This window comes from Heterocephalus glaber, unplaced genomic scaffold (assembly GCF_053883595.1).
Source record: "Heterocephalus glaber isolate CG9 unplaced genomic scaffold, H.glaber_assembly_v1.0 deba00000936, whole genome shotgun sequence".
Taxonomy (NCBI): Eukaryota; Metazoa; Chordata; class Mammalia; order Rodentia; family Bathyergidae; genus Heterocephalus; species Heterocephalus glaber.
In genome coordinates, this window is record NW_028258172.1 from 3,221,125 (window position 1) to 3,243,571 (window position 22,447).

Below are 22,447 nucleotides of genomic sequence, written 5' to 3' on the forward strand. Positions count from 1 at the left end.
GATAAAGCTGCCTGGAATGATTTATATGGCAGTGTAACTTCCATAGCTTCATCCCAGAAGAACTTGCTGGAAACAGCTATATGACAATGAATCTTTGGGCTTAATTTTTCTCACGTGTAAAATGGAGATAATACTTCACAGGGCCACAGGAAAGATCCAGTGAGCAAGACAACATATAAACCCACTGAAAAGTGTATGCAATGTTTAAGAGGGAGAGTCAAGAATTGAGTATCTACTAGTCCCGAATGCTTTTCTCTAGATTCAAGGAGAGTGTACATGTGTTCTGTCCAATAAATATTTTTGAGTCCTCTTGTGCAGTTCAATCTGGATTTGCAACACAAACATCTTAGTTGGTTGCAAGGTCCAAAGTAAATTAACTAAGTACAAAGCAGTCTTATCATTTTGCCTTTGTTCTGAGCCTTGTCACCCTAACAGAATTATCAGGGCCCCTTCTCCTCTTAAAGACACCTACCTCCTCCTGGGCCCCTATCCCAATGCCAAGGCACCCACTGCACAGCCCTTGTCAGCCAGCACAGTTCACACAGAGAGGTGGAAGAGAGTCAGTGGAGGAGAGGCTGTGGGAGGTTCAACTAAAAGTAGATGCTGCCTTTAGGCACCACACTATGAGGGGGTGGGGGTAGGTTCTTAGCACATCCTTCCTGCAGCCAGCTGGGCATGGAGGTGTGTAGTTTCGCCTCATCTAATGAAGGCAGGCAGGCAGAGAAATCAGCTGCCAGAACCATTCCCAGAGCTGCCTATGGATGTACAATGCTGACCTCTTTTGGGCCCTGAGGGCAGATGGCTACTCAGCAAAAGGCTGCATCTACAGCTTCCTTCCTCAGGAGAGTTAATGTGGACTAAAGAAGACTGTATTCTCCTCACTCGCATCCCACTGCCTGCCACTCCAAGGGCTGCTTACATAATACTCTTATTCTTCTCTTTTAATTCTTACAGACTCTTCTCAGTTCACTTGCTCCAACTAAATCTGAAAAAGTATTCAAGTCTAGCCAAGTGAGTACAGAACCCTATAAGGAAGGTAGCAACTGACAGTGAGAAAAGGCCTGAAGAGTGAAAATCACAGGCCTGTCACTGTAACCTTGGATCCCATTTCCCCTTAGTTTCTTCACCTGTAAAAAACGGGGTGGGGTGGGGGGGGTGATGAGGACAGTGTGCTGCAGACTGCCAGGTGTTTTAATCTCTACCCTTAAGTGATTCTCAGGGAAGCCTGGCCACTTAAACGAAAGACCCTCCTCCAGTCCATCCCTGGATGTCCTATCTCTCAAGCAGTTTGGCTGATCTAGACAGAGCCATCCCCATTCTCCTAATTCCAATTCCCCTACTGAGTAAAGTCTATATTGACAAGATGGTTGCCTGGAACTTTAGATTCTGTCCTCCAGAAGTTTCATTTGAGAGCATGGTTCTGGTATAGAAACCACTTCTCACTTCAGTGACACAGAAACTGAGGTCCAGGTAGAAAAGGCCTTGACCAAAATCTGGCAGAAAAAGAATCAGGGCTTAATCCTAAGGCTCTTGAGGCCTTTTCCAGTGGGTTTTTTTTTTTCCTACTCTACGCCTGCCTTCTATATGCAGGTCTTTCTACCACACTGTTAGCAACTCTTGACTTTGGTGTTCAAATTTCAAATGATCAATCCCTGTCAAGGGCCTGCAACTAGTACAGAAAAGTGCTACAGACAAAAAAGATCTAAACTTAGATATGTCCCACTCTTCTCCTCCAATTTGCTCCCATTATCCTTTCTTAAAGCTTCCTCTTGGGTTTTGCTCCATGTCAGTGGACCTCTTCAATTCTGAGTCATGACTGCATCCTGACCACAAATCTACAATGCAGGCTACATTACAGTAAATGGTGACAAAAGTACTGAGTTCTAGGTCAGTCATTACCACTTCCTACTGTGTAACCTTGAGAATGTCATTTAATCTCTCTAAGCCTGACTTTCCAAATCTACTTTTAGGCTTGGAAAAGGAGCTAAAGAAATAACTAGGAAACTTTGTTGAAATTCTTATTACTATTAATAGTAGTAGTATTAACTAAGTGAATGACTTCTAAATACCACAGGAAGGGACTCAGGGCTGTCAAATCAGCTAGTTCCTTACCTGCTAGGCTTCCTCAGATCTAGGATACTGGTTCCGTATCAATATGAGGCAATTCTCAATTATTCAAAAGACATGTTTCTTTAACAAGTTGAATCCTATACTGGTATGCTGCTGCTATGTGACTCACTATGGGGCTCCATTCCTTGCTTGGTAGCTACAGTTCAACTGTTATAGAAGAAACCTAGGCCAAACATATTTAAGAAGGCCAATTTATTACCCCAGAATCACTCTGATTCTAAATCTAACAGAAATCTTTGGATCACCTGCTGGTTTTGTATAATATATATGATCATTTTGATCATTAATGTTAATCATAAAGCAAATTATTAGAGCTTGAATAAATCTGTGAAAACATCTAACCTACCTATCCTATTTTGCAGATGAGGAAAATACATTTCAGAAGAAAGAAATAATTTATCTGAAATTACTCAGCAATGAATAGAATATTCACACAAATGTGAAGGATTTTTTTTCCTGAAGGGTTCAAGCCATCTCACAGTTGATTAGCTATCCTTTGGTGTCTGTGGGAGACTGTATCCAGGACTCCTTTTGGATACCAAAATATGAAGATGCTCAAGTTCCTTATATAAAATAGTGTACTATTCACATATAATCTATGTACCACCTTCTTGTATACTTTATTTCTAATTTTCCTTTTTATTTCTGTGCAAGAGATTGGACCCAGTGCCTTGTATATGCTAGGTAACGGCTCAACTCCTGTATACTTTAAATCATTCCTATTTATAGCACTTAATACAATATAAATGCTATGCAAATAGTTTTCATACTGCATTAGTTTTTAATATGTATTTTCATTTAAAATTTTTTTTCAAATATTTTCTATCTGTGGATACAGAGGAACCTGTAGATACAGGGTCTCTTTGTATTTTAAATCCAAATAAGTATCAGATTATTCATTCTCTAGGGTTGAGTCCTTTTAAGAGTGGGCACAAGTGTCTAGAACTCATCAAGGCCCCCACAACTCCTAGAATAAAATCTCACCACCTGCAAAGCCTGCCAATTCACATGTGTGATAAACTACACTTAAACTGAGATATTATTTACTTTGAAACATTCCATAGCAGTTATTCTCACCCCTGGCTGAGCATTCCCAGTACCTCCAATGAGCTTTTAGAAAAATACTGATGACCAACCATGACCAACTCAATCAATTTCCCCAAGAAAGTCTAGGAATCGTTAGTCTTGTTAACTCCCCCAGGTGATTACAGTGTGCAGCCAAGGTAGAGAACCACTGGGCTAACAGAAACAATTCAGACAAGCAATGTAATCCGAGCTACTTGGGAAGCTAAAAGGCAAAGGCATGAGGATCACAAGCTTCCTTAATGAACCTGTCTCAAAATTTTAAAAAAGGGGGTGCTGGGTATGTTTCTCAGCACTCCCTGGTTTCAATCCCCAGTACTGAAAACACACACACACACACACACACACACACACACACACACACACACACAATACATCCGTCAGGCTTTTCCAAGAGAAGAAAGGAAAATGAGACACAGAAACTACAGTTGTGGCACTGACCCTCAGCCAAATTGGGCACTGAAAGAAAACAGAGCTTTGGAGCCTGTAAACACATTTACCAGAAGTAAAACACCAGTTTTAATCCTTTTTCTGATGGGACCATCAGTTTGGTAGATGATAGCTATAAACCTAGCATATCCTGATGCCTACAAAACATGTAAAAAATCCCGTAGGATGTTATCCTCATTAACACATTTGTAGGATAGATGACAGCATAGCCCCATAGAGTCTGCACTGCTTGACTAAACACATACAAAAATTAACAGCTCTGTCTCCAAGAAGTTCTGGTGAAATGCCCGAGGAGCCAGACTAACCTCATCATATTAAACATTTCTTTGAATCAACAACTTGATACTCAGTTTTGAAATGCTGTAATGTTATAAAAGATTGCTAATCTGTTGTGAGACATGAAGAAAAAATTTAAAACTCAAGAAAGGCTAAAACAATAGGCAAATCAAAATAGTTTATCTGATACAAACTAGAAGAAACTACCAATTTCTTGAACAGTATGAAGAAAAAAAAATTTAACCCATACAGAGCTAGAATAATGGACCAAACAAAAACTAAAATTTAACAAGTTTGATTCAAAAAAACCCAAACTAGTTCAAAATGCTAACTTCACAAGAGAAGAGTGGACCAGATAGGAAAGAGTTTCAATCTACAAGCTCAAAAGGCTAATGCAGTAAAGTGGCTCTTAACCCTGGTTGCATATTTTAATCACTTTGGGAGCTTTAAATTAAAAAAAAAACCACCATATTCCTGAGACCTATCCCACGCCAATTAAATCAGAATCTCTCAGAGCAGGGACATGGAATGGGTATTTTAAAAACTTCCCAAGTGATCTGAATATTCAGTGAGGGCTGAGAACCAGTAGAAGGCTGTATTATTACACATTTCATGGATGGATTAAGTCCCTTTTTACTTAATCCTGATCAGGTAGCACTTGGCGTAGCACGATCAGTCTCGGGTAGTACATTTTTAAAGAAATAAAGAAAAATATATACAGTAGTACCACAGTTCACAAACTTAATTATTTTCCATGCTTCTGGTCACAAAAGGAATCAAACTTCCCCACAAGGCAACACTGAACCTAACCATTGAATTTGATTTGGTTCTCATCCAATTCGGTTTGTGACCACAATTGTGCAAAAAATTAAGTTTGTGAATCAAGGTACCACTGTATGCTTCAAAATGAAGGACGATTACATGGAAATTGCAAATTCTTGAAAAACATTCTGTATTTTAGGCTTTAGACGGTCATACTGGTTCACCTTTAAGTCCCAAATAGTGATTTTTTCATAAGACTAATGAAAGGGTACTCTGATGCATATTCAAGACAAAAGGTAGCATTTTATAGATAAGAATTTTGTGTAAAAGTGCTATATAAAGAAAAGATATTAAAAAGTACTAAAAATGTAAGCAAGTAAAGATGAGGAAGCCAGTATGACTTTAGGCATGACTCACACACACCTCCCTCCCCACCTGACCCTTTCCAGCTTCACACTCGCTGGAAATGATCAACTCTTGAGTCTCCCACATCTCTATTGGAAATGCAGACCCACTCTCATCCTACCAATCTCTCTGACCTTTATTCTCATCTGTAAAACTGAAATAGCAATCATCAGTCCCACTTCACAAGGCTGATGTGATGTTCAAATTAGAAAGGATGTGAAATCACTTTTTAAACTTTATAGGCCCATGCACTGACAAAAAGTTATTATAATGCCATTATGGACTATTTCTCAAGCTTTCTCTCTCCTTGAGTCCTTTCCCTTTTCTAGCTTTTTTCCATTTTGCACTTTGATGCCAGGGCAAAGCACAATGTATTAAATATTTTAGAGAGCTAGATCCACCTATGGACAGGAGACAATCTGGGCACGTATTGGAAGACCTAAGCTTTAACTGAGGATTTTTGGAAAGCTAGATGCTCAGTTGGAGCAGAGTTGGAAATATGGACTAGAAAAATCTAAGATTCACCTCCATTCATTTTTTGTGGAAAAAGCCACTGGAGCTAGGTCCCGATGCCTTGTATGGGGTCTTTTGGTAAGGCAGTTATTTTAGGGGGGGAAAAGGCTCAATTCTCATGTCCCTGCCCAGAGCAAACACTTTGAAAGCCAAAAAGAGACCACAGGCTGAGATGGCAGAAAAGCTAAAGAGAAGGAGCATCCTTGCAACTATCAGTGTGTCTTCTGGTCACAGCCAAGCACTCTTACTCTGGGCCTCCCCACAGGGCACTAAAACCCCTCACCCATAAGCTTTCTGGCATCCACCAGCTCCCTAGAAGTGTAAACATACAGGTGGGAAGAGAATTTCAACCAGCCCTGTTCACTAGCTCTGCAACAAATTGTCTCTTCCATCTTGCCCAACCTTCCCAATCCTAAGTTACTGAATCATATAAAGAATCTGCTCTGATTATAATCAATAATGCAAAATAGGAAAAAAAGGTCCAAAGGGGTAGGGGTAGTGGGAGGGGCAGGAGAAAGGAAAGAAGGGAAAGGAAAAATGATGAAAAATGGAAATAATGTAAATAAAGTCTTTGTAAATAGTGAAGGGTGGAGGGGGTGAAGGGAGGGCTAGGAATGGGGAAAAAATTAAAAAAAATTAAAAAAAAAAAGAATCTGCTCTGAATTCCACACTGCAGCTGGGCTGGGCAAGGACTCCCAAGCCACAAACAAAATTGGGGCTAACTACATAAGTAAATGTTGCAGGTTCTGATAGATGGAGACTATCTTTATGAAAAAGAAAAATGCTGTGCAGTTTGTTCCTACCAAGTTATCACTTCACTTTTTTCCTATCAAAGCCAATAGTCTGAGTGAAAAAAAAAATATTTTTCAAGACCTGGAGACTTGGCACTAAAGCTAGGTAGTTGAAGTGGTCCAGTTAATCTCAGGGAGAGGGATTTGACCCTGTGAGTCTTCTAATTAACATTTCCAATAGCTAGACAAAGCTAGGCTCTGTATGTCTGCCGTGGATATATTTTCTAGGTATTTGCAAGCAAGACTGTTATTTCTTATCTCCTCCCCAAAATCATCTCCCCAAGCCCCAGTGGGCTCCATCCCTTGTTGTCCAGTCACAGTGCTGCCTGGGTCTTTAAAGGGTTGCTTCTGGAGCTCAGTTAGCATTGAGTGACAAAGGAGTTGCTAGGATACTAGTAGAGGGCATTTTCTTTAATTCCTTGGTGAAGAGCTAAAAGCCAAAATTCCTGAGCAGGGATATTGCCCCCCGCCAGTAGAAAAAGCTTATTCTCTAATTAAAGGAATGACAAAAGAGAATAATGAGCTTTACTAGGAAAAGTTGGGGCAAATCAGGGAGGAAAACCCCTCTTCCTTATTTTTCATCCACTTAGAGTGTGTGTGTGGGGGGGTGGTAGCAGGGGAGGGAGGAAAGGGAAAATGCGAAGGATTAAGAGAGAAGGCAGGAGAGGAAGAAAAACAACAAAATACACAGGGTTCCACTCCTCTGGACTGCATTTATCATTTTCTCCCACTTTCTCTTTTTGCATGCCCTCACATATCTGAAGGAGAAATGCCAAACGTTTAGGATTCACACAAGTAAAATGTCACATTTTCACCCTTTGTTCTCTACTCCTCAAACTCCCTTCTGGCTGCTCTAAAGTGACCTGACATCTCGCTATGCCTCTTATTCATCTAGGTAAGTGAATTTGGAAGGTGTGAACTATCACAGCTAAATTACTGATGGGATGGCTCACTGAAACTACTTCTTTAGCCTGAAGGGTATCAGATGGTGGGAGGAGGACTGTCATGGGTGGCACCCATCCATCCTAGCACCATTTAAATTCTCCTCACAAACCCTAGCACAAGAGGCCATTCAGAACTGTGGAAATCAATGCTGTCTTTCCCCATTCCTATCATCACCACCCTCAGGAGTGTGCACACACACCCACAAACATACTGCCACACAAACATTTCTAAAGGCTTTCTGGCAAGGGTTTGCCAGGCACCCAGAGGGGAAGGCATTTCATGATACAACTTAATCATATACCTGAGTCAAAGACTAGCCTTTTAGGCCCCTTGTGCTCTTAGTGAAAATGAAAAAAAAAGTCATTCTAGTGGTATAGTCCCCATTTCCTTACCACACAGCTAGGCCAAAAATTTCTTAGGTAAAACTTCTCTAGCTATCAGCAATCAAATATCCACCTGCTTCTCCCATCGTCCCTTAATTATCATTTTATTTTCCTTTTCACTTGTTTTGAGTTTATCCCCTTCCAACTTCAATTCTACTGGGTGCTCCAAGTTCTAGAATGCAAGAACTTGGAGTTACCTTAGCCAAACATTTTAAAATGCCAGTGTTTACAGGGAATCTCAAACACACTGAGGAGGAAAAAATTGCCCAAGGTCAATCATTTACTGAGTGGAGAAAAATCAGATCTGCAGCTGCCTGGCATTGAGCTTTTCCCCTCATCAACACTGTCTCAAAACAAGGTACCAAGGCAAGATACATGATCTAATGCTTAATTTAAATAATATCTCTGGTGAGGTACTGAGGATTGAATCCAGGGCCTTCATACTGAGCTATATCCCCAGTCCTTTTTTATTTTGTATTCTGGAGAGGGTCTTGCTGAAGTGCCCAGCCTCGGCCTCCCAAGTGCTGGGATTACAGGCATGTGCTACTGCACTTCGTAGATTCTCCTTGAGAAGAAACAAGTTCTTTGGTCCACCCACACAGGACCAAAGACTACTAAGAATCAGTGCCAGTAAACTTCCAAGATCATGCTTATACCATGGTACCAAATGAGAAAAACAAACACACCTCAGCTTCTCACCCATTAAGACAGCTGGTTTTGAGGTTCAAAACCTAGACTGACATCATTAAATAATACTCTGAGTCCTGTGGTCAGGATAATATGAACATGCCTCTCCCCTTCACATCCCAGCTTCTTTCGTAATCATTTCCAAAGAGATTGAACAGGACACAGAACTTGACAGCATAATGCCAGCAGATCTGCACATCACACAGGAGCGGCCGCCTACATGAGTGCTGGGGGAGCATGTGTGTATGTGTGTATGTGCCCTGATTCATTGCTACATGAACAAAAATAGCACTATTTCAAAACAGGTAAGCAACACAAGTGAGGAAGATCTGTCTACATCAGCAAGGGAGAAAAAAGTATTATGCACAGTGGAACCACAGTCAATTTCCTAGCTTTCCCAAGAGATTTCTCAGCAGAAATAAAAATAAAAATAATAACAATAAAAACAGCAACCATCACTACCATATGATACACAAGGAGACATATCTCAAATAGGAATGTTGCTTCCAGCTCATGTTTCCCAAGCTCTCATCCGATTCCATCCAGACTTTTTCTTGGTGCTCAAAACTCTTAATTTAACACATTACATACTTCCAGTTATAGGGATTTTTCAATTAGAGAAACCTCTGCTCTTAAAGCAACAACAAGAATGCAAACAATAACACCACCACTTTCTCACAGCACTATCAAGTTCTTTAAAAATGTAGTTCAAGAACATGATTACAAATGAGACTACCGCCAAAGGAGCATATCCAACACAATGATTCCCAAAGTAGGTAAAAAAAAAAAAAACACTGGCTTTTGTTTTCTGGATGAGCCATAGAAAAATCTTCAAACTCAAATCCAGGGGTACAATCTCTGGGAAATGGAGTTCAAGGTCTCTTGTCAAAGTCCTCTCTTGCCAATTCAAAAAATCAGAGAATCCTTTTAGGTCCCATTCCATGATTCCAAAGAAATTGACATTTAATACTGTAAAAAATGTTTTAATGGCGGCTTCTTTTCAAATTGGAAACTGTGAACCCTGCACTGTAAACTGAAATTCGAAGGACACAGTCACCAATTGCCACCTCAAGGAACCCCACTGCATCACTTCCCAACTTCTTGCCTCTCATTAGAGAATAAAAAAAATTCTCCTAAATCCATTTATTACATTGATATCTACCCCTCTAAACATCTAGTACAAGACTGCCTTTCTTGAACACCAAAATTTCATCATGCTCTTCCACAAACTCCTTCCTTCACCCCCACCCCAAACAAACCCAAATGCACTCTTGTTGGCAAGAGAGAAATTTTGACTAAAATTCACTAATGGAATTTAAAAGTATTCTCAAGAAAATGTAGACAAGACACCACAGAGAAGTCACTGTTAAGGAAAGCAGAGCTTGCTGTATGAACGTCACATAGATGGAGAATGCACACAGGCATGCACACTTAAATAGAAAACATTTCTTTATCAATAATTTCACTCAAGCAATTATTCACAAGGCATACTTAAAAGACAAGACAGGACAAAAGATTTAGGGAGAGATAATATACCAACGTCATACATATCACAGCGAGGCCATGTTGAAGCTCAAAACGTTTCCCCCCAGTAAAAAAGCTTGTTCTTTCTCTCCCTCTCTTCCCTGGTCTCTCTCTCTCTCCCTCTCTCCCTCTCTCTCTCTTTCTCCTCTCTCTCTCTTTCTCCTCTCCTCTCTCTCCCGACACCCCCCCCCCCCCCGGCGATGGCTCTCGGGATGAAATCAAAGCGAGAGTTCGCGACAGCTCAGGTGGCTGTACTCCATTCAGCGCGTTCCCAGGAAAAACATGAGTATGACATTGACAAGCAGGAGGACTACAATCACGGCAAAAACGACTACAGTTTGCACATCCAGGGTCATGGTGCAATGCAGAACACTGTAGTGTTCCAGGTGGGGGGCTGGCAGATTGGGAGATGTCAGTCTCTGTTCTGTCAGACTGTCCATACAGCCACCATGCTAGAAAGGAGAAGAGGAAGTCGGGTGGTTAAGGAAGGGTTGGGTTTGGCGCCCGAGTTCGTCGGGGAGGGGAGGGAAGGGGGATGGGGACAGGGGCACTTGCTTCCACCCCCTCCCCCCTCAGGATTGAGCTGATCTTTTCTTGCCTAGCTGCGAAATCTTAGCTTGTGCTGAAGACGGCAGTCCAGCATTCTCTCTCGGGCGCCACGGAAAAAGCAAAATCCTGGTTTTCAAAGGGAAAGGCGGGAGGAACCTATCAGAGGTTCTCCAGCGCCGGCTGAGTCTGTCTGTCCGGGCGTACGTCCGCCTGTCTGGCTACCGGTCAGTCTCAGTCTCCTCTATTCTCTCTAGTTCCCTCGCTTTCCTACGCTGCTCTCTTCGCTGGGTTCCAGGCTGCCAGGCACGCTTTCCAGCCCTTCCTCGCTGGTCTTCTCCCTCTCCTCTCCCCACCCCCACCACATCCCGTAGGCTGCCTTTTTATTCTGGGAGAGACTGTGGGCGCCTGCGTGAGGCGGGGCCACAGTCACTGACAGACTCACTGGTCAATAGCAGCTTCTGGAGAGACCCGTTCACTGCCGGGGGTGGGACTTGAGCTGGCGTGCTAGCCCCAGCAGCCAATCCAAGGGCCCAACGCTCCAGGAACTGGCTTGCTGTATTCAGAACAGAAGAGCGGGAGACGCCAGTAGCTAGGTTTTGGCGTGGGGGAAGGGAGCTTGTGGGGGTGGGTTGAAGAGGATGTAGGCTGATTTCTGGAAGAAGAAGACTTTGAGAAAGGGAGGGGGCCCACCAAAGGGGATGTAAAGGAGCTGGCTTGGCAGAAGGGAGAAAGGAGAAAGGAGGGACAGAGGAAACAATGGGAGAGAGAGAGAAAGAGAGAGAGAAAGAGAAAGATGGGAAGGAGGAAGAACTAGGAGCTATGATAAAGAAAGGGGAGGGATGGGAAAACAGGATAGGTAGGTAAAGCAAAGGCCTGTACTTTGGGTAACCACTTTGGAGCCTGGGCCAAGAAGAAAGCAAAAGTGCCTTTGGCCACTGTCCAAAATGTATACATGCAATTCACAGTTAGCTGTAAAAAATTTCACGAACTGGTGCTGTGGACAGAAGCACAGGAACACAATACAAAATATTCAAAATTCAATTTTTTTTTTTAAAGTTCAATTCTATTTGGCGTTCTCTGATATGGCTGCCCATTCCTAATTAGCTTCTTCACAGTATGACAGTTAACTTGCATTCTTTCAGTATGGTGGGTACTAAGAAGGGAAGCCCGCTAGAGTTAAGTATTCAACATGGGTAAACATCTTTTTAAAATTTTAAAAATATTTTAGTACATGTTAGCAATTCATGCAGTTTATAATCATCTTGGGGAGAGGTTACATGTGCATACCACAGCTTGTTTTTTTAAATCCCCTTCCCTTTCCCTCCCTCTCCCTCTCTTCTCCTCCAATTCCCCTATCCCATTTTTCATTCTTGTTGATATTTTTTATCTTAGCCCTTGTTATGGCATATAATGTTTACATTAATTAAGGTTATTAGGGTCCTGTACATGGAATATCTTTATTCTACTTACTTCTCCTTCCCCTCTTTACCCCTCGTGCTTTTTCCTTGGGACCACCTTCCTATTGCAAGAAATCAATCCCCTTGTACTCTTTTTTTTGGTACCGGGGATTGAACTCGGGTCCTTGAGCTTGCACAGCAGGTGGCCAAACCACTGAGCTAAATCCCTGGCCCCTCCCTGTACCCTTCTTTCCAGCCTTCATTATTCTCTTTGTACTTTGCCTCACTCAAATGAGAGATACTGTACAGTATTTAAGCTTGTGTGTCCGGTTTATTTCACTCAACATATTTTCCAGGTGCATCCATTTTTCTGCAAATATCTCAAATCTGTCATTCTTTATAGCAGAGTAGTATTCCATTATATATAATACCACATTTTCTTTATCTGATTATCTGTTGATGGGTATACAGACTATTTCCAGGATTTATGATTTATGCTGCTATAAACATTGGTATGCATGTATCCCTATAGTATGATGTCTTAAGCTCTTTGGGGAAGATACCTAGCCAGGGAATCTCTGGGTCATAGGGAATTTCTAATTTCAGTTCTTTGAGAAATCTCCATAGTAACTCCCATAATGATTGTACTAGTTTGCATTCCCACCAGCAATAAAGGCCACAACCACAACAGCATTTGTTATTGTTTGATTTCTTCAAGATTCCCATTCTTTCTGGAGTAGGACAGAGTCTTAGTGTTGTTTTAATTTGCATTTCTCTAATGACCAGAGATGTTGAGCATTTTTTCATGTATATTTGTTGACCATTTGCACTTTTTTCCTCTGTGAAGTGTCTGTTCATTTCTCTTGCCCATTTCTTGACCAGATCTTTAATTTTAGGTGGTTTATTTTTTTTTCTTTTTTTAAGTTCTTTGTATATTCTAGATATTAGTCCTCTGTCTGAGGAGTAGCTGGCAAAAATATTTTCATTCTGAAGTTTGTCTCTTCACTCTACTAGTGGATTCTTTTTATACAGCAGCTTTTTTGTTTGTTATAATCCCATTTCTTCATTATTGCTGTTATTTCCTATGAAATTGAGGTTCTGCTTAGAAAATCCTTTCCTATACCTATGTCTTCAAGTGTTTGGCCTATTTTATCTTCCAGTACATTTAATGTTTCCATTTTAACGTTTAGATCTTTGATCTGTTTTGATTCTAATTTAGTATATGATGAGAGATAAGGGTCCAGTTTCAATTGTCTGCACACAGATAACCAGTTTTCCCAGCACCGTTTGTTGAATAGGCTGTCTTTCCTCCAACATATGCTTTTGGCCATTTTGTCAAAGGTCAAATAGCTGAATGTGTCAGGGGACGTTTCTGTATCCTCAGTTCTATTCCACTGAATCATGTATCTGTTTTTGTTCCAGTACCATGCCATTTTTATCACTATTGCATTGTAGTGTATCTTGAAGTCAGGTATTGCTATGCCTCCTGCTTTGCTCTTTTTGTCCAAAATTTATTTTGTTATTTTGGGTCTCTTCTTGTTCCATATGAATTTTAAGATTGTTTTTTCAAGATCTGTAAAACATGCTATTGGTATTTTCATTGTGACTGCACTGAATATGTATAACAGTTTTGAGAGTATAGTTATTTTGACAATATTGTTTCTGCCTATCCAGTAGCAGGGGACATCATTCCATCTTCTGATACCCTCTTCCATCTCTTTTTTCAGAATACTATAGTGTTCTTTGTAGAGGTCTTCCACTTCCTTGGTTAGGTTAATTCCTAGGTGTGTCATTTTTCTTGAAGCTACTGTGAGTAGTATTGTTTTCATAATTTCCTTCTCATTCCATTCATTCATTGTTGGTGTACACAATGCTAATGATTTTTGTCTGTTGTTTTTGTATCCTACTACATTGCTGAAATTGATTATTCTAAGAGTTATTTTGGTGGAGTTCTTTGGGTCTTCAGAGTATCATGCCCTCTGCAAATAATGATAATTTGAGTTCTTCTTTTCCTACATGTATCTTTTATTTCTTTCTCTTGACTAATTGCTATGACTAATGTTTTACGTACTGTGTTGAATAGAAGAGGTGATAGTAGACTTCCCTGTCTTGTTCCTACTTTTAAGAGGAATGCTTTTAGTTTTTCTCCATTTAGTATGATGCTGGCTATTGTTTTATCATATATAGCTTTTATCAAATGCAGGTATGGTCTTTCTATACCTGTTTTCTTCAAGATTTTTATAATGAAGGTGTGTTGGATTCAGCATGGATAAACTTCTGAACAACTTGTAATCTTTGTCTTGCTTAAAGTTTGTGACCCAGTGTCTAGAGCTTCCAGGGTCAGTGGGAGCTGAATAAGAGATCAGAAGATTTCAGATTTACTTCCATCCCTGTACTTTTTAACTTTGGGGAAACTCTTTACTCCTCTCTGGCCCTCTATCTCCCTGCAGTCACATGAAGACTTAGAATTAACATGAGAATTCAGTGAAACTTCAGAACCCTCACCTCAGAAAAGTACATACAATTTCTGCTGCTTCTTAGACCCTATAGAGAAGCTCTCTTAGGGCTTTTCAGCCTCTTACCATTCTCTAACTCTATGAATGAACAGATAGATAATGGTGGAAAGTGGCAAGAAACTGGATAAATGAGGCATAGAATAAATTAAGTTCTGGAACTGCTAGGATACCATGGACTATAAGAGGAATGAAATTGGTTTTTTATTATCTAGGAACACTTGAGGTTCAGATAAAAGACTTGTCCATCATAAATAGATTATTGGAAAATGTGAACAAAATGATCTCTGGCCCTATAAGATATAATACATTCCAACTAATTCCCCACTTCACAAATTTGGCTCATAATATAACCAGTACTAAAATAAAGAACTTTAAAACAGATTTTTTTCCTTTTAGAGATAAGAAACTTTTCCAAACTTCCTCCAGCTGCACCTTTAACCAACACTTCTCCACTCCTCAGCACAAAAGGGAAGGAATATGAAGATATTTGCTCCAGGAGGCCAGGGCCCAGTTTCCTTTCCAGAAGAAAGAGGAGAATGAGCTGAAGTTCCCTGGAAGCTATAAAGCAAGTATGGAGATCTGCATTATCTCTCTTTGTTTCCTTTTCCCCTGTTCTTTATTATAAAAGACCTTTACACACCTGTACCTGGCGAGATGTTGAATTGAGGCAAATAGGGCCCTCTCTCATTGGAGCTATCTTTAAATAAATTCCTGTTCTTTTTTACTAAAATAAATATCCTCCTTTGATTTGGTCAGTGTGAACAGATGAGCATATGGACCTGAGTAGCTGTTAACAATAGCATCACTTGTGAATCATTCTTGCCAAAACAACAGAAAACTTTGAATCAGGTCAAGCTTCTACATCCAACTCTCAATTTATAGAACACACAGAGGAGAAATAGTTAAACTGTAATGCAGGGATTCATGTTATAAAAATTCCCACTATAAAACCAATAATCTAGTCCTTTAAAAATGCATAGGAAGAAAATAAAGATTAATTGATGAGTGGAATTTGAACATACACACACATATTTGTGGCATTTATGAAACAGCTGAAAATTTGAGCACAAACCAGATATTTGGTGATATTAAGGAATTAGTATTAACTGTTTAGATGTGATAATAATGTTGTGACTAAGTTTAACAACAGGGAGGAATGAATTTGGTTTCTTAAATATGACATGAATACACCAACAACCAAAGGAAAAAATAAATTACACTTCATCAAAATTAAAACTTTTGTATTTTAAAGGACACCATCATGAGTGTAAAATGTCAACCCAAAGAATGGAAGAAAATATTTATAAGTAATGTACATGATACGAGAATTGTATTTAAATATATAAGGAACTCTGAAAGCTCATAATAACTATAATCCAATTTTAAAATCATCAAAGGTTCTGAACAGACCTTCATCCAAAGAAATGTTTGATAAAGCACATGAAAAGATATTCAACATAACTAGCCATCAGAAAAACTTTAATCAAATACTGGAAAGGCAAATGTAGGATATTCACTACAGTGTTTTTTGTAATAAGATACCACTTTATGCCCATTAGAATGGCTAAAATCAGAAAACCAGATAATAACAAGTGTAATGGAGGCTGTGGAGATATTAAAATCCTCAAAATACAGCTGGTAAGAATGTAATATGGTGGAGCCCCTTTGGAAAATAATGTGGCAATTCCTTAACAAGTTAAACATGGTTACTGCTTGACCCAACAATTGCATACTTAGTGTGTACCTAAGAGAAATACAAATATGTTCACACAAAAACCTATATATGTATATTCATACCAGCATGGAAAAAATGTGGTATATCCATACAGTGAAATAATTTTGAGCCACAAAAAGGAATGAAGTACTGACACGTGCTACAACATGGAACTTTGAAAATATGCTAAGTGAAAGAGGAAGATAGTTAAGGCTTTTGTATGATTTCCACTTAAATGTAATGTCCATATAGCAGGATACTTTTCTGTGAAGCATTTATTTCAGTTAGTAAATAGTGATATAAAATGTACTCTTTATAGTTGGTAAAACAGTTTGAAGGCACTCTTCTAGGTTATTTTAAAGATACTAGCTATCACGACAGTACCATAATGTAAGCAACTAGAATCTTTCTCCTTCCCTTTGAAAGTTCAATCTTATCCTGTCACTACTTCCTATCTTTTGACCCCAACCTACTGCAACTTGGCTTTACTCGCATCATCCCATAGAAACCAGAAACTCTCATGAATATAAACAAATGACCAACTTGTTGCTAAATCTTATGACCAAATTTCTATCTTTATCTTTCCTGACTTCTATGCCATCTAACTCCATTGATGCCTTTGTCTTTCCTGCAATGTTGGGGATACCATCCACATGACCAGTCTTCACTTCTTGCCTCGGTTCTTCTTCATCCTGTTAATGTCATAATTTCTCAGGATTCTTCTACTTTCAGGCCCCTTCCACCTCTTTTGTTTTTATTCTTTTGTTTGTTTGTTTGTTTGTTTTACCAGGGATCAACCTCGAGACGAGGCAGGTGGTGGAACCACTGAGCTAAATTCCCTGCCCCTTTTGTTTTTATTCTACACTTGCCTGAATGGAGTCATCTACACCAAGCTTGAAACTACCACCTACATTATGCACTGATGCACCTCCTTTCAACAAAGTTACTGGACACTAGTGAAGAAGAAAATAAATATAAGCTCTTGCTTGAAAGTGTGCAGAGAGCTTATGTCTCTGCTAATGACGCCTCTCTTGAACTGTGGAGATGAATTTCCAACTGCTTTCTGAATATCTCTTCCTGAAGAATCTCACAAACATCTCAAACCAAATAAATCTACAATTGAAATAATTTCCCTCTCACACCCCTAACAGTTTTCTTCTTCCCCTGAGTTCTTTCTTTCCCAGGAATGGCAGTCACACACTGAACTAGCCAAAAGATATGCATAAGCCCTGCCTCTTCTTTACCTCACCAAAGCAAACCATGTGCTGTTGATTCTCTTCTCCCTTAATCTCTTTTTCATTTATCCTTCTCTCTCTCCCTGTTGCCAGTACCTTTAAGCAGTTCCGCATCATCTCTGATCTATTAACATTCATTACATGGATTTTTTGTGCTACTCCCCATCCCCAATTAAACCCCTATTCTCCTGTCCTGTCCAAATTATCTTTTTCAAAGGCAGTTCTCTCATCAATCCTGTGGTGGATAGTATGGATTGCTAGTTAAAGATCTGTGCCACTCATTTTCTACCTGCATTCCTATATTGCTTAAAAGCCAAAAAGCTAAAACAAGTACAATCATTTGGTATCTCTGAGACTCCTTAGCAGACAGTGTTGTAGATATGATTAAGTTCTGCAATCACCTGTACATGCCTAGTATCTGGAAGAGGTGGTCAGGCAAAAAGCCGTATCTCTGCTGCTTCTCTTAACCAGCATAATGGTGGAGGTGCTAGGGTTTTCTATGGTTGTACCACTATATATCTTAGTGTCTGGTCAATAACTCAGAGTAATTTGAGAGTCAGAGAATGGAATTTTTTTTTTGCCCTGAAGATTTGGCAGATATGATGATACTCCAACCAATAGTTAGGGTAGTAGCAGCTTCTTGATTCCTAGATCACAAATAAGGTAGAGTGCTCCCTCACTTTTCTGTAGCAGAGATAACACTTAGTTTGATGTTGTTCTGGGTGTCATTCCTGAGAATAAAGCTTGCTCCTCCAGCCTTTCCACCAATTTTGTAAACACTTTATTTTCTGGATTAAAATGCAGTTTGTTTTTGTTTTTTGTGGGCGTTTTTTGATACCAGGGATCAAACTCAGGACCTTGCACTTGTGAGGTAGGCAGCAGCACCACTGAGCTAAATCCCTGGCCCTAAAATGCTTTTTGCTGCAAAGCACTAGAGTGCTTTATTCTCTGCAACTGAAACCTGATTTACATAATTCCTCTGTTTGAATGCCTTTGTCTTGGTTATTTTCTCATTGAAGAGACAAGATACCTGATACCCACAAGTTAAAGGAGGAAAGGTTTATTAGCACTCACAATTTATAAAGGTTTCAATCCATAGTCATTTGGCTCCAAGGAGAAACAGCATAGCAGCGAAGGATTACGGAGAAGAAACAGTTCACAGTGTGGCAGGCAGAAGGCACAAGCAGAAGCAGCAGCAGCGGTGAGCCTGCCTTCCCTCTCTCCATTATATTTTATCCAGACTGTAAACCTATTGATTGGTGCCAACCACACTCAGGATGGGGCTTCTATTATCTACACAATCCCAATATCATACCTTTAATCTCAGTATCACAGTCTTAACCCACATTCACATGCCCTAATTGAGCTACCTTCAAAACTCCCCATCTAAGACAAAAAGACGGTTTATGGGGGAATCTGGATACAAGCCATAACATTCTACCCTGGCCCCCAAAAGACTCATGTGCATCCCTTTATGCAAAAGGCATTTAGTCCTTCTCCAAGAGCTGGCAAAGTCTTAGCAGTTTCAACACTGCTGAAAAGTCTAAGTCCAAAGTCTCCTCTGAGATTTACCTTAGCTGCAAGCTGCTTGTACAAATTGAAAAGAAAGTTAAGCGCTTCCAAAATACGATGGCCCAAGATAAACACTCTCATACCAAATGGGAGGACAGAAAAGAATAAGACAAAAGCCAAGTCCAAAATCCAGCAGGGCAAACATTAAGTCCTATAGTTCCATGTTCAGCATCCAAGCAGTCTGTGGCAAGATGTAAATTCCAAAGGGCTTGGGTGGTTCCACCCCTGAAGCACTGCAGGTGGTTGCAAGCCTCATGGCTTCTCCTTGAGCTAGCTTTGCACATTCTTTGCAGCTTTCCTCAGACAATCCATGTTCCTGGCTTCTCCAACTTCTGGAGTCTCCACTGCACCTTTGGCTTCACATTTACAGCTTCACAAATTGCCCTCCTAGGGTCACACTACCTGGCCATCTAGGCCTTCTTTTGAAATCTGAGTAGGGGCCAGGGATTTAGCTCAGTGGCACCACACCTGCCTCAGAAGCGCAAGATCCTGAGTTCCATCCCTGGTACAAAAAACGAAATCTGACTGGAAGCCTTCCTGACCCCACAACTCTGGCATTTTGCATGCACCTAAAACCAGCACTACTTGGATGTTGCCAAAGTCTGCCTCCAGCTGGATCAGTAGCCAGGCTTCCTTCTCTCTTGTTTGTAGGAGTAGGGTGCCTGGATTGCTGAGCATTATGAACCCAATCTCGAGGAACAAATTTTCTAGGCTGCCACCATTCTGCAACGGTGCTCTGGAGCTCAATTCTCAAAGCAAAGTCTTTCACCTTTGCAACCTTGAGGGTGCAAAGGCTGGTGTCCTGCTGGTTCTTGTGATGTCTTCAGGCCATCTTTTCCATTGCCCTGTTCCTTCCTTTTTTTTTTTTTTTTAAATGATTCGGTTTTTTTTTTGGTATCGGGGATTGAACTTGGGTCCTTGCGCTTGCGCAGCAGGTGGTGAAACCACTGAGCTAAATCCCTCCCCACCCCACCCCCACCCCTACCCCTGGTCCTGCCCTGTTCCTTCTAAGCAACCAAATTTTCCTCTGCTCTATCTCTGCACTCTGCAGCTTTACTGGAGTTACTTTTCTAGCCAAAGTTAAAGCTTTTGAAATCACTCTTCTGGGGTCTTTGCTCTTCATTCTCAACATAGGTCTGGCTAAAAGCCCCCAACTGTAGTCATGCCATTTCCTCAACATTAGACTGCCTTGCAATTTCTTCCACCAGATTAATTAGTCTACTACCCTTCATCTCAGGAAAATTCTTTGGACAAGAGCAAAATGTGGACAAATTTTCTGCCAAAACATAATACACATGGTCTGGAGTGCAACAGCCAATGCAATTCTTGTTCCTAACTGAAACCTCCCGAGCCTGGTCTTCACTCCATGCATTTCTATCAGCACTCTGCTCTTCTGAGCTCTGAGCAGATTATCCCATCAAATTAAGCTTACAGCATCCCAGGGATGCTTCCAAACTGTTCCAAATTCTTCCTGCAAGCCAGTTTCAAAGTCCCTTGAACTACATGGTCAGGTATGGTCACAACAACTACCTCCCTTCTCTGGTACTAAAATCTGTCTTGGTTACTTTTCTCATTGCTGAAACCCTATACCCAGCTCCCACAAGTTAAAGGAGGAAAGGTTTATTTTGGCCGGCAGTTTACAGAGGTTTCAGTTCATAGTGGTTTGGCTCCAAGGCAGGGCTGCATGGTAGAGGGGCATAGCATGGCAGGCAGGTGACAAGCAGCAGCAGCAGTGAACCTGACTTACCTCTCTCCATTTATATTCCATACATGCTGTAAGCCTATTGACTGATGACACTCATACGCAGGGTGGGGCTTTCATTATCCATACCCTTAATCCCAGTATCACACTTTTAATCCCAATATCACACTTTTAATCCACATTTACATACCCTAGTCCAGCCACCTTCAAAACTCCCCACCTATGACCACATGAGGTTTTGGTGGGATATCTAGACACAAGCCATAACAGCCTTGAATTATTCCCCACTACCCTTAAGGCTAATTGTATGACATACAATGTACTGCCCCTATGGTGTCCTTTGGCCTCTCTAACCTCACTTGTTGCCAGTGTCCTCCCCTTCTCTATTCTTTAGCTATCCAGAACCTACAGAATGTTGGTAAACTTCTGCTCTCCCTCTCCAGGCCCTTTCTTCAAAGCTCAGCTCAGGTGCCACCTCCTCCGGAAAGCTTTCTCTGATGTTCCACTATAAAAAGTATTCTGGATTATAATCCTCTCACATAGGTTGCTCTATTGTATTTGACTATGATGGAATACTTATTTGACTCTATTGTGATTTTTTTTTTTTTTTGGTACCGGGGATCGAACTCAGGACCTTTCACTTGTGAGGCAGGTGGTGGAACCACTGAGGTAAATCCCCCGCCCTCTATTGTAATTCTTTCTTCATTGTATCTTTCACTAGACTGTGGAGCTAGGAAGACAGAAACCATATCTGTCTTGCTGACTTTCTCCCCTGTGGCAAGCACATTTAACCGGAGGTTCAAAACAGCTGTTGAATGCATGAATATTTCTTTTACCTACTTGTCTTCACTCAAAGAATCATATCTTCCAACCAGAGAAAGCAATACCTTATGGGACCAAAAAGAAAATCTAAACCCCCATGTACCAGTTTCTCAGAGAAAATAAGCAGTCTGTCCAAGATTACAGAGCTGAATGTTGGCAAGACCTTTGTATCTTAAGTCTCAAAAGTACTTTTGAGAAATTTTATACTATGAACATGGCATTTGATCCCAGCCCTCTCTGCGCATAGTTAGCTTTCTGAATTGGACACCATCCAACTATTCTTGAAATCCCCCCAAAATTACTAATTGCCCACATTTTGAACAGCAATACCACCACTCCAGATCCAGCTCTTCTGCTACAAGAATCAAAGAGTCAGAGGATCTCTTCTAGCACAATCCCAATTCCATTCCTCAATTCCTTCTGCAATGTCTTGATTATCTCATCTCAACTCCAATACCTTCAATAACGGAGAGATTCTTCCTCCCAAGAAAGCCCCTTAATCTTTGAAACAATCTCATTTGGCCAAAAAAATTCTATCTTTTTGAGACAGATGTTACAGATGTTATCACTACTTCTACCACAGCTGCAGATGTGAAATTTATCACTCCATAAGAGGGCCTGGAATACAAATATTCCAAAATTCACACATTTCTCAAGACCTAAAGGAAGCCCAGCAGATAATGATAATAATGGCAAACACTTATAAAGTAGTTACTCAGTTCTAGGGACTGTTCTAAATCCTTTAAATTTATTAACTCTGTTAATCTCCACAATAACCATATTCAGTATACACTATCATTTTCTTTGTTTTACAACTGAGAAATCCAAGGCAGAGTAAAGTGAAGTAACTTGCCCAAAGTCAAATGGCTATAAGTACTGGAATCCAGATGTGAGCCCAGTTTGGCTCTAGAGCCTATGCTCTTATGCCTTTAAACACTATGTTACATGAATGCCAGTAGATGACACATCTCCTCTTTCAATAGTATTTGAT

The 22,447-nt window shown here is 40.5% G+C and overlaps 2 protein-coding genes across 7 annotated transcripts in view; both read right to left on the reverse strand.

The window, feature by feature from the left end:
- The window catches only part of Arhgef9 (Cdc42 guanine nucleotide exchange factor 9), a 241,660-nt gene that overhangs the window by 196,649 nt on the left and 22,564 nt on the right, over positions 1 to 22,447 (reverse strand). Inside the window, exon 1 of one of the 6 annotated variants that reach the window (XM_004872264.3) lies at positions 10,770 to 10,862. The exons of 1 other annotated variant lie outside the window; for it this stretch is intronic. In XM_004872264.3, the coding sequence (XP_004872321.1) occupies positions 10,770 to 10,862 (93 nt within the window). Of the gene's footprint in view, positions 1 to 9,961; positions 10,114 to 10,547; positions 10,736 to 10,769; positions 10,863 to 22,447 lie in introns of those variants that run through there. 4 more of the 6 variants (XM_021250208.2, XM_087208139.1, XM_004872269.4 and 1 more) reach the window with 4 other exon arrangements.
- LOC147828798 (uncharacterized) lies at positions 10,210 to 10,389 on the reverse strand. Its single transcript, XM_087208140.1, has one exon. The coding sequence runs from the start codon at positions 10,387 to 10,389 to the stop codon at positions 10,210 to 10,212; it is 180 nt and encodes a 59-aa protein (XP_087064266.1).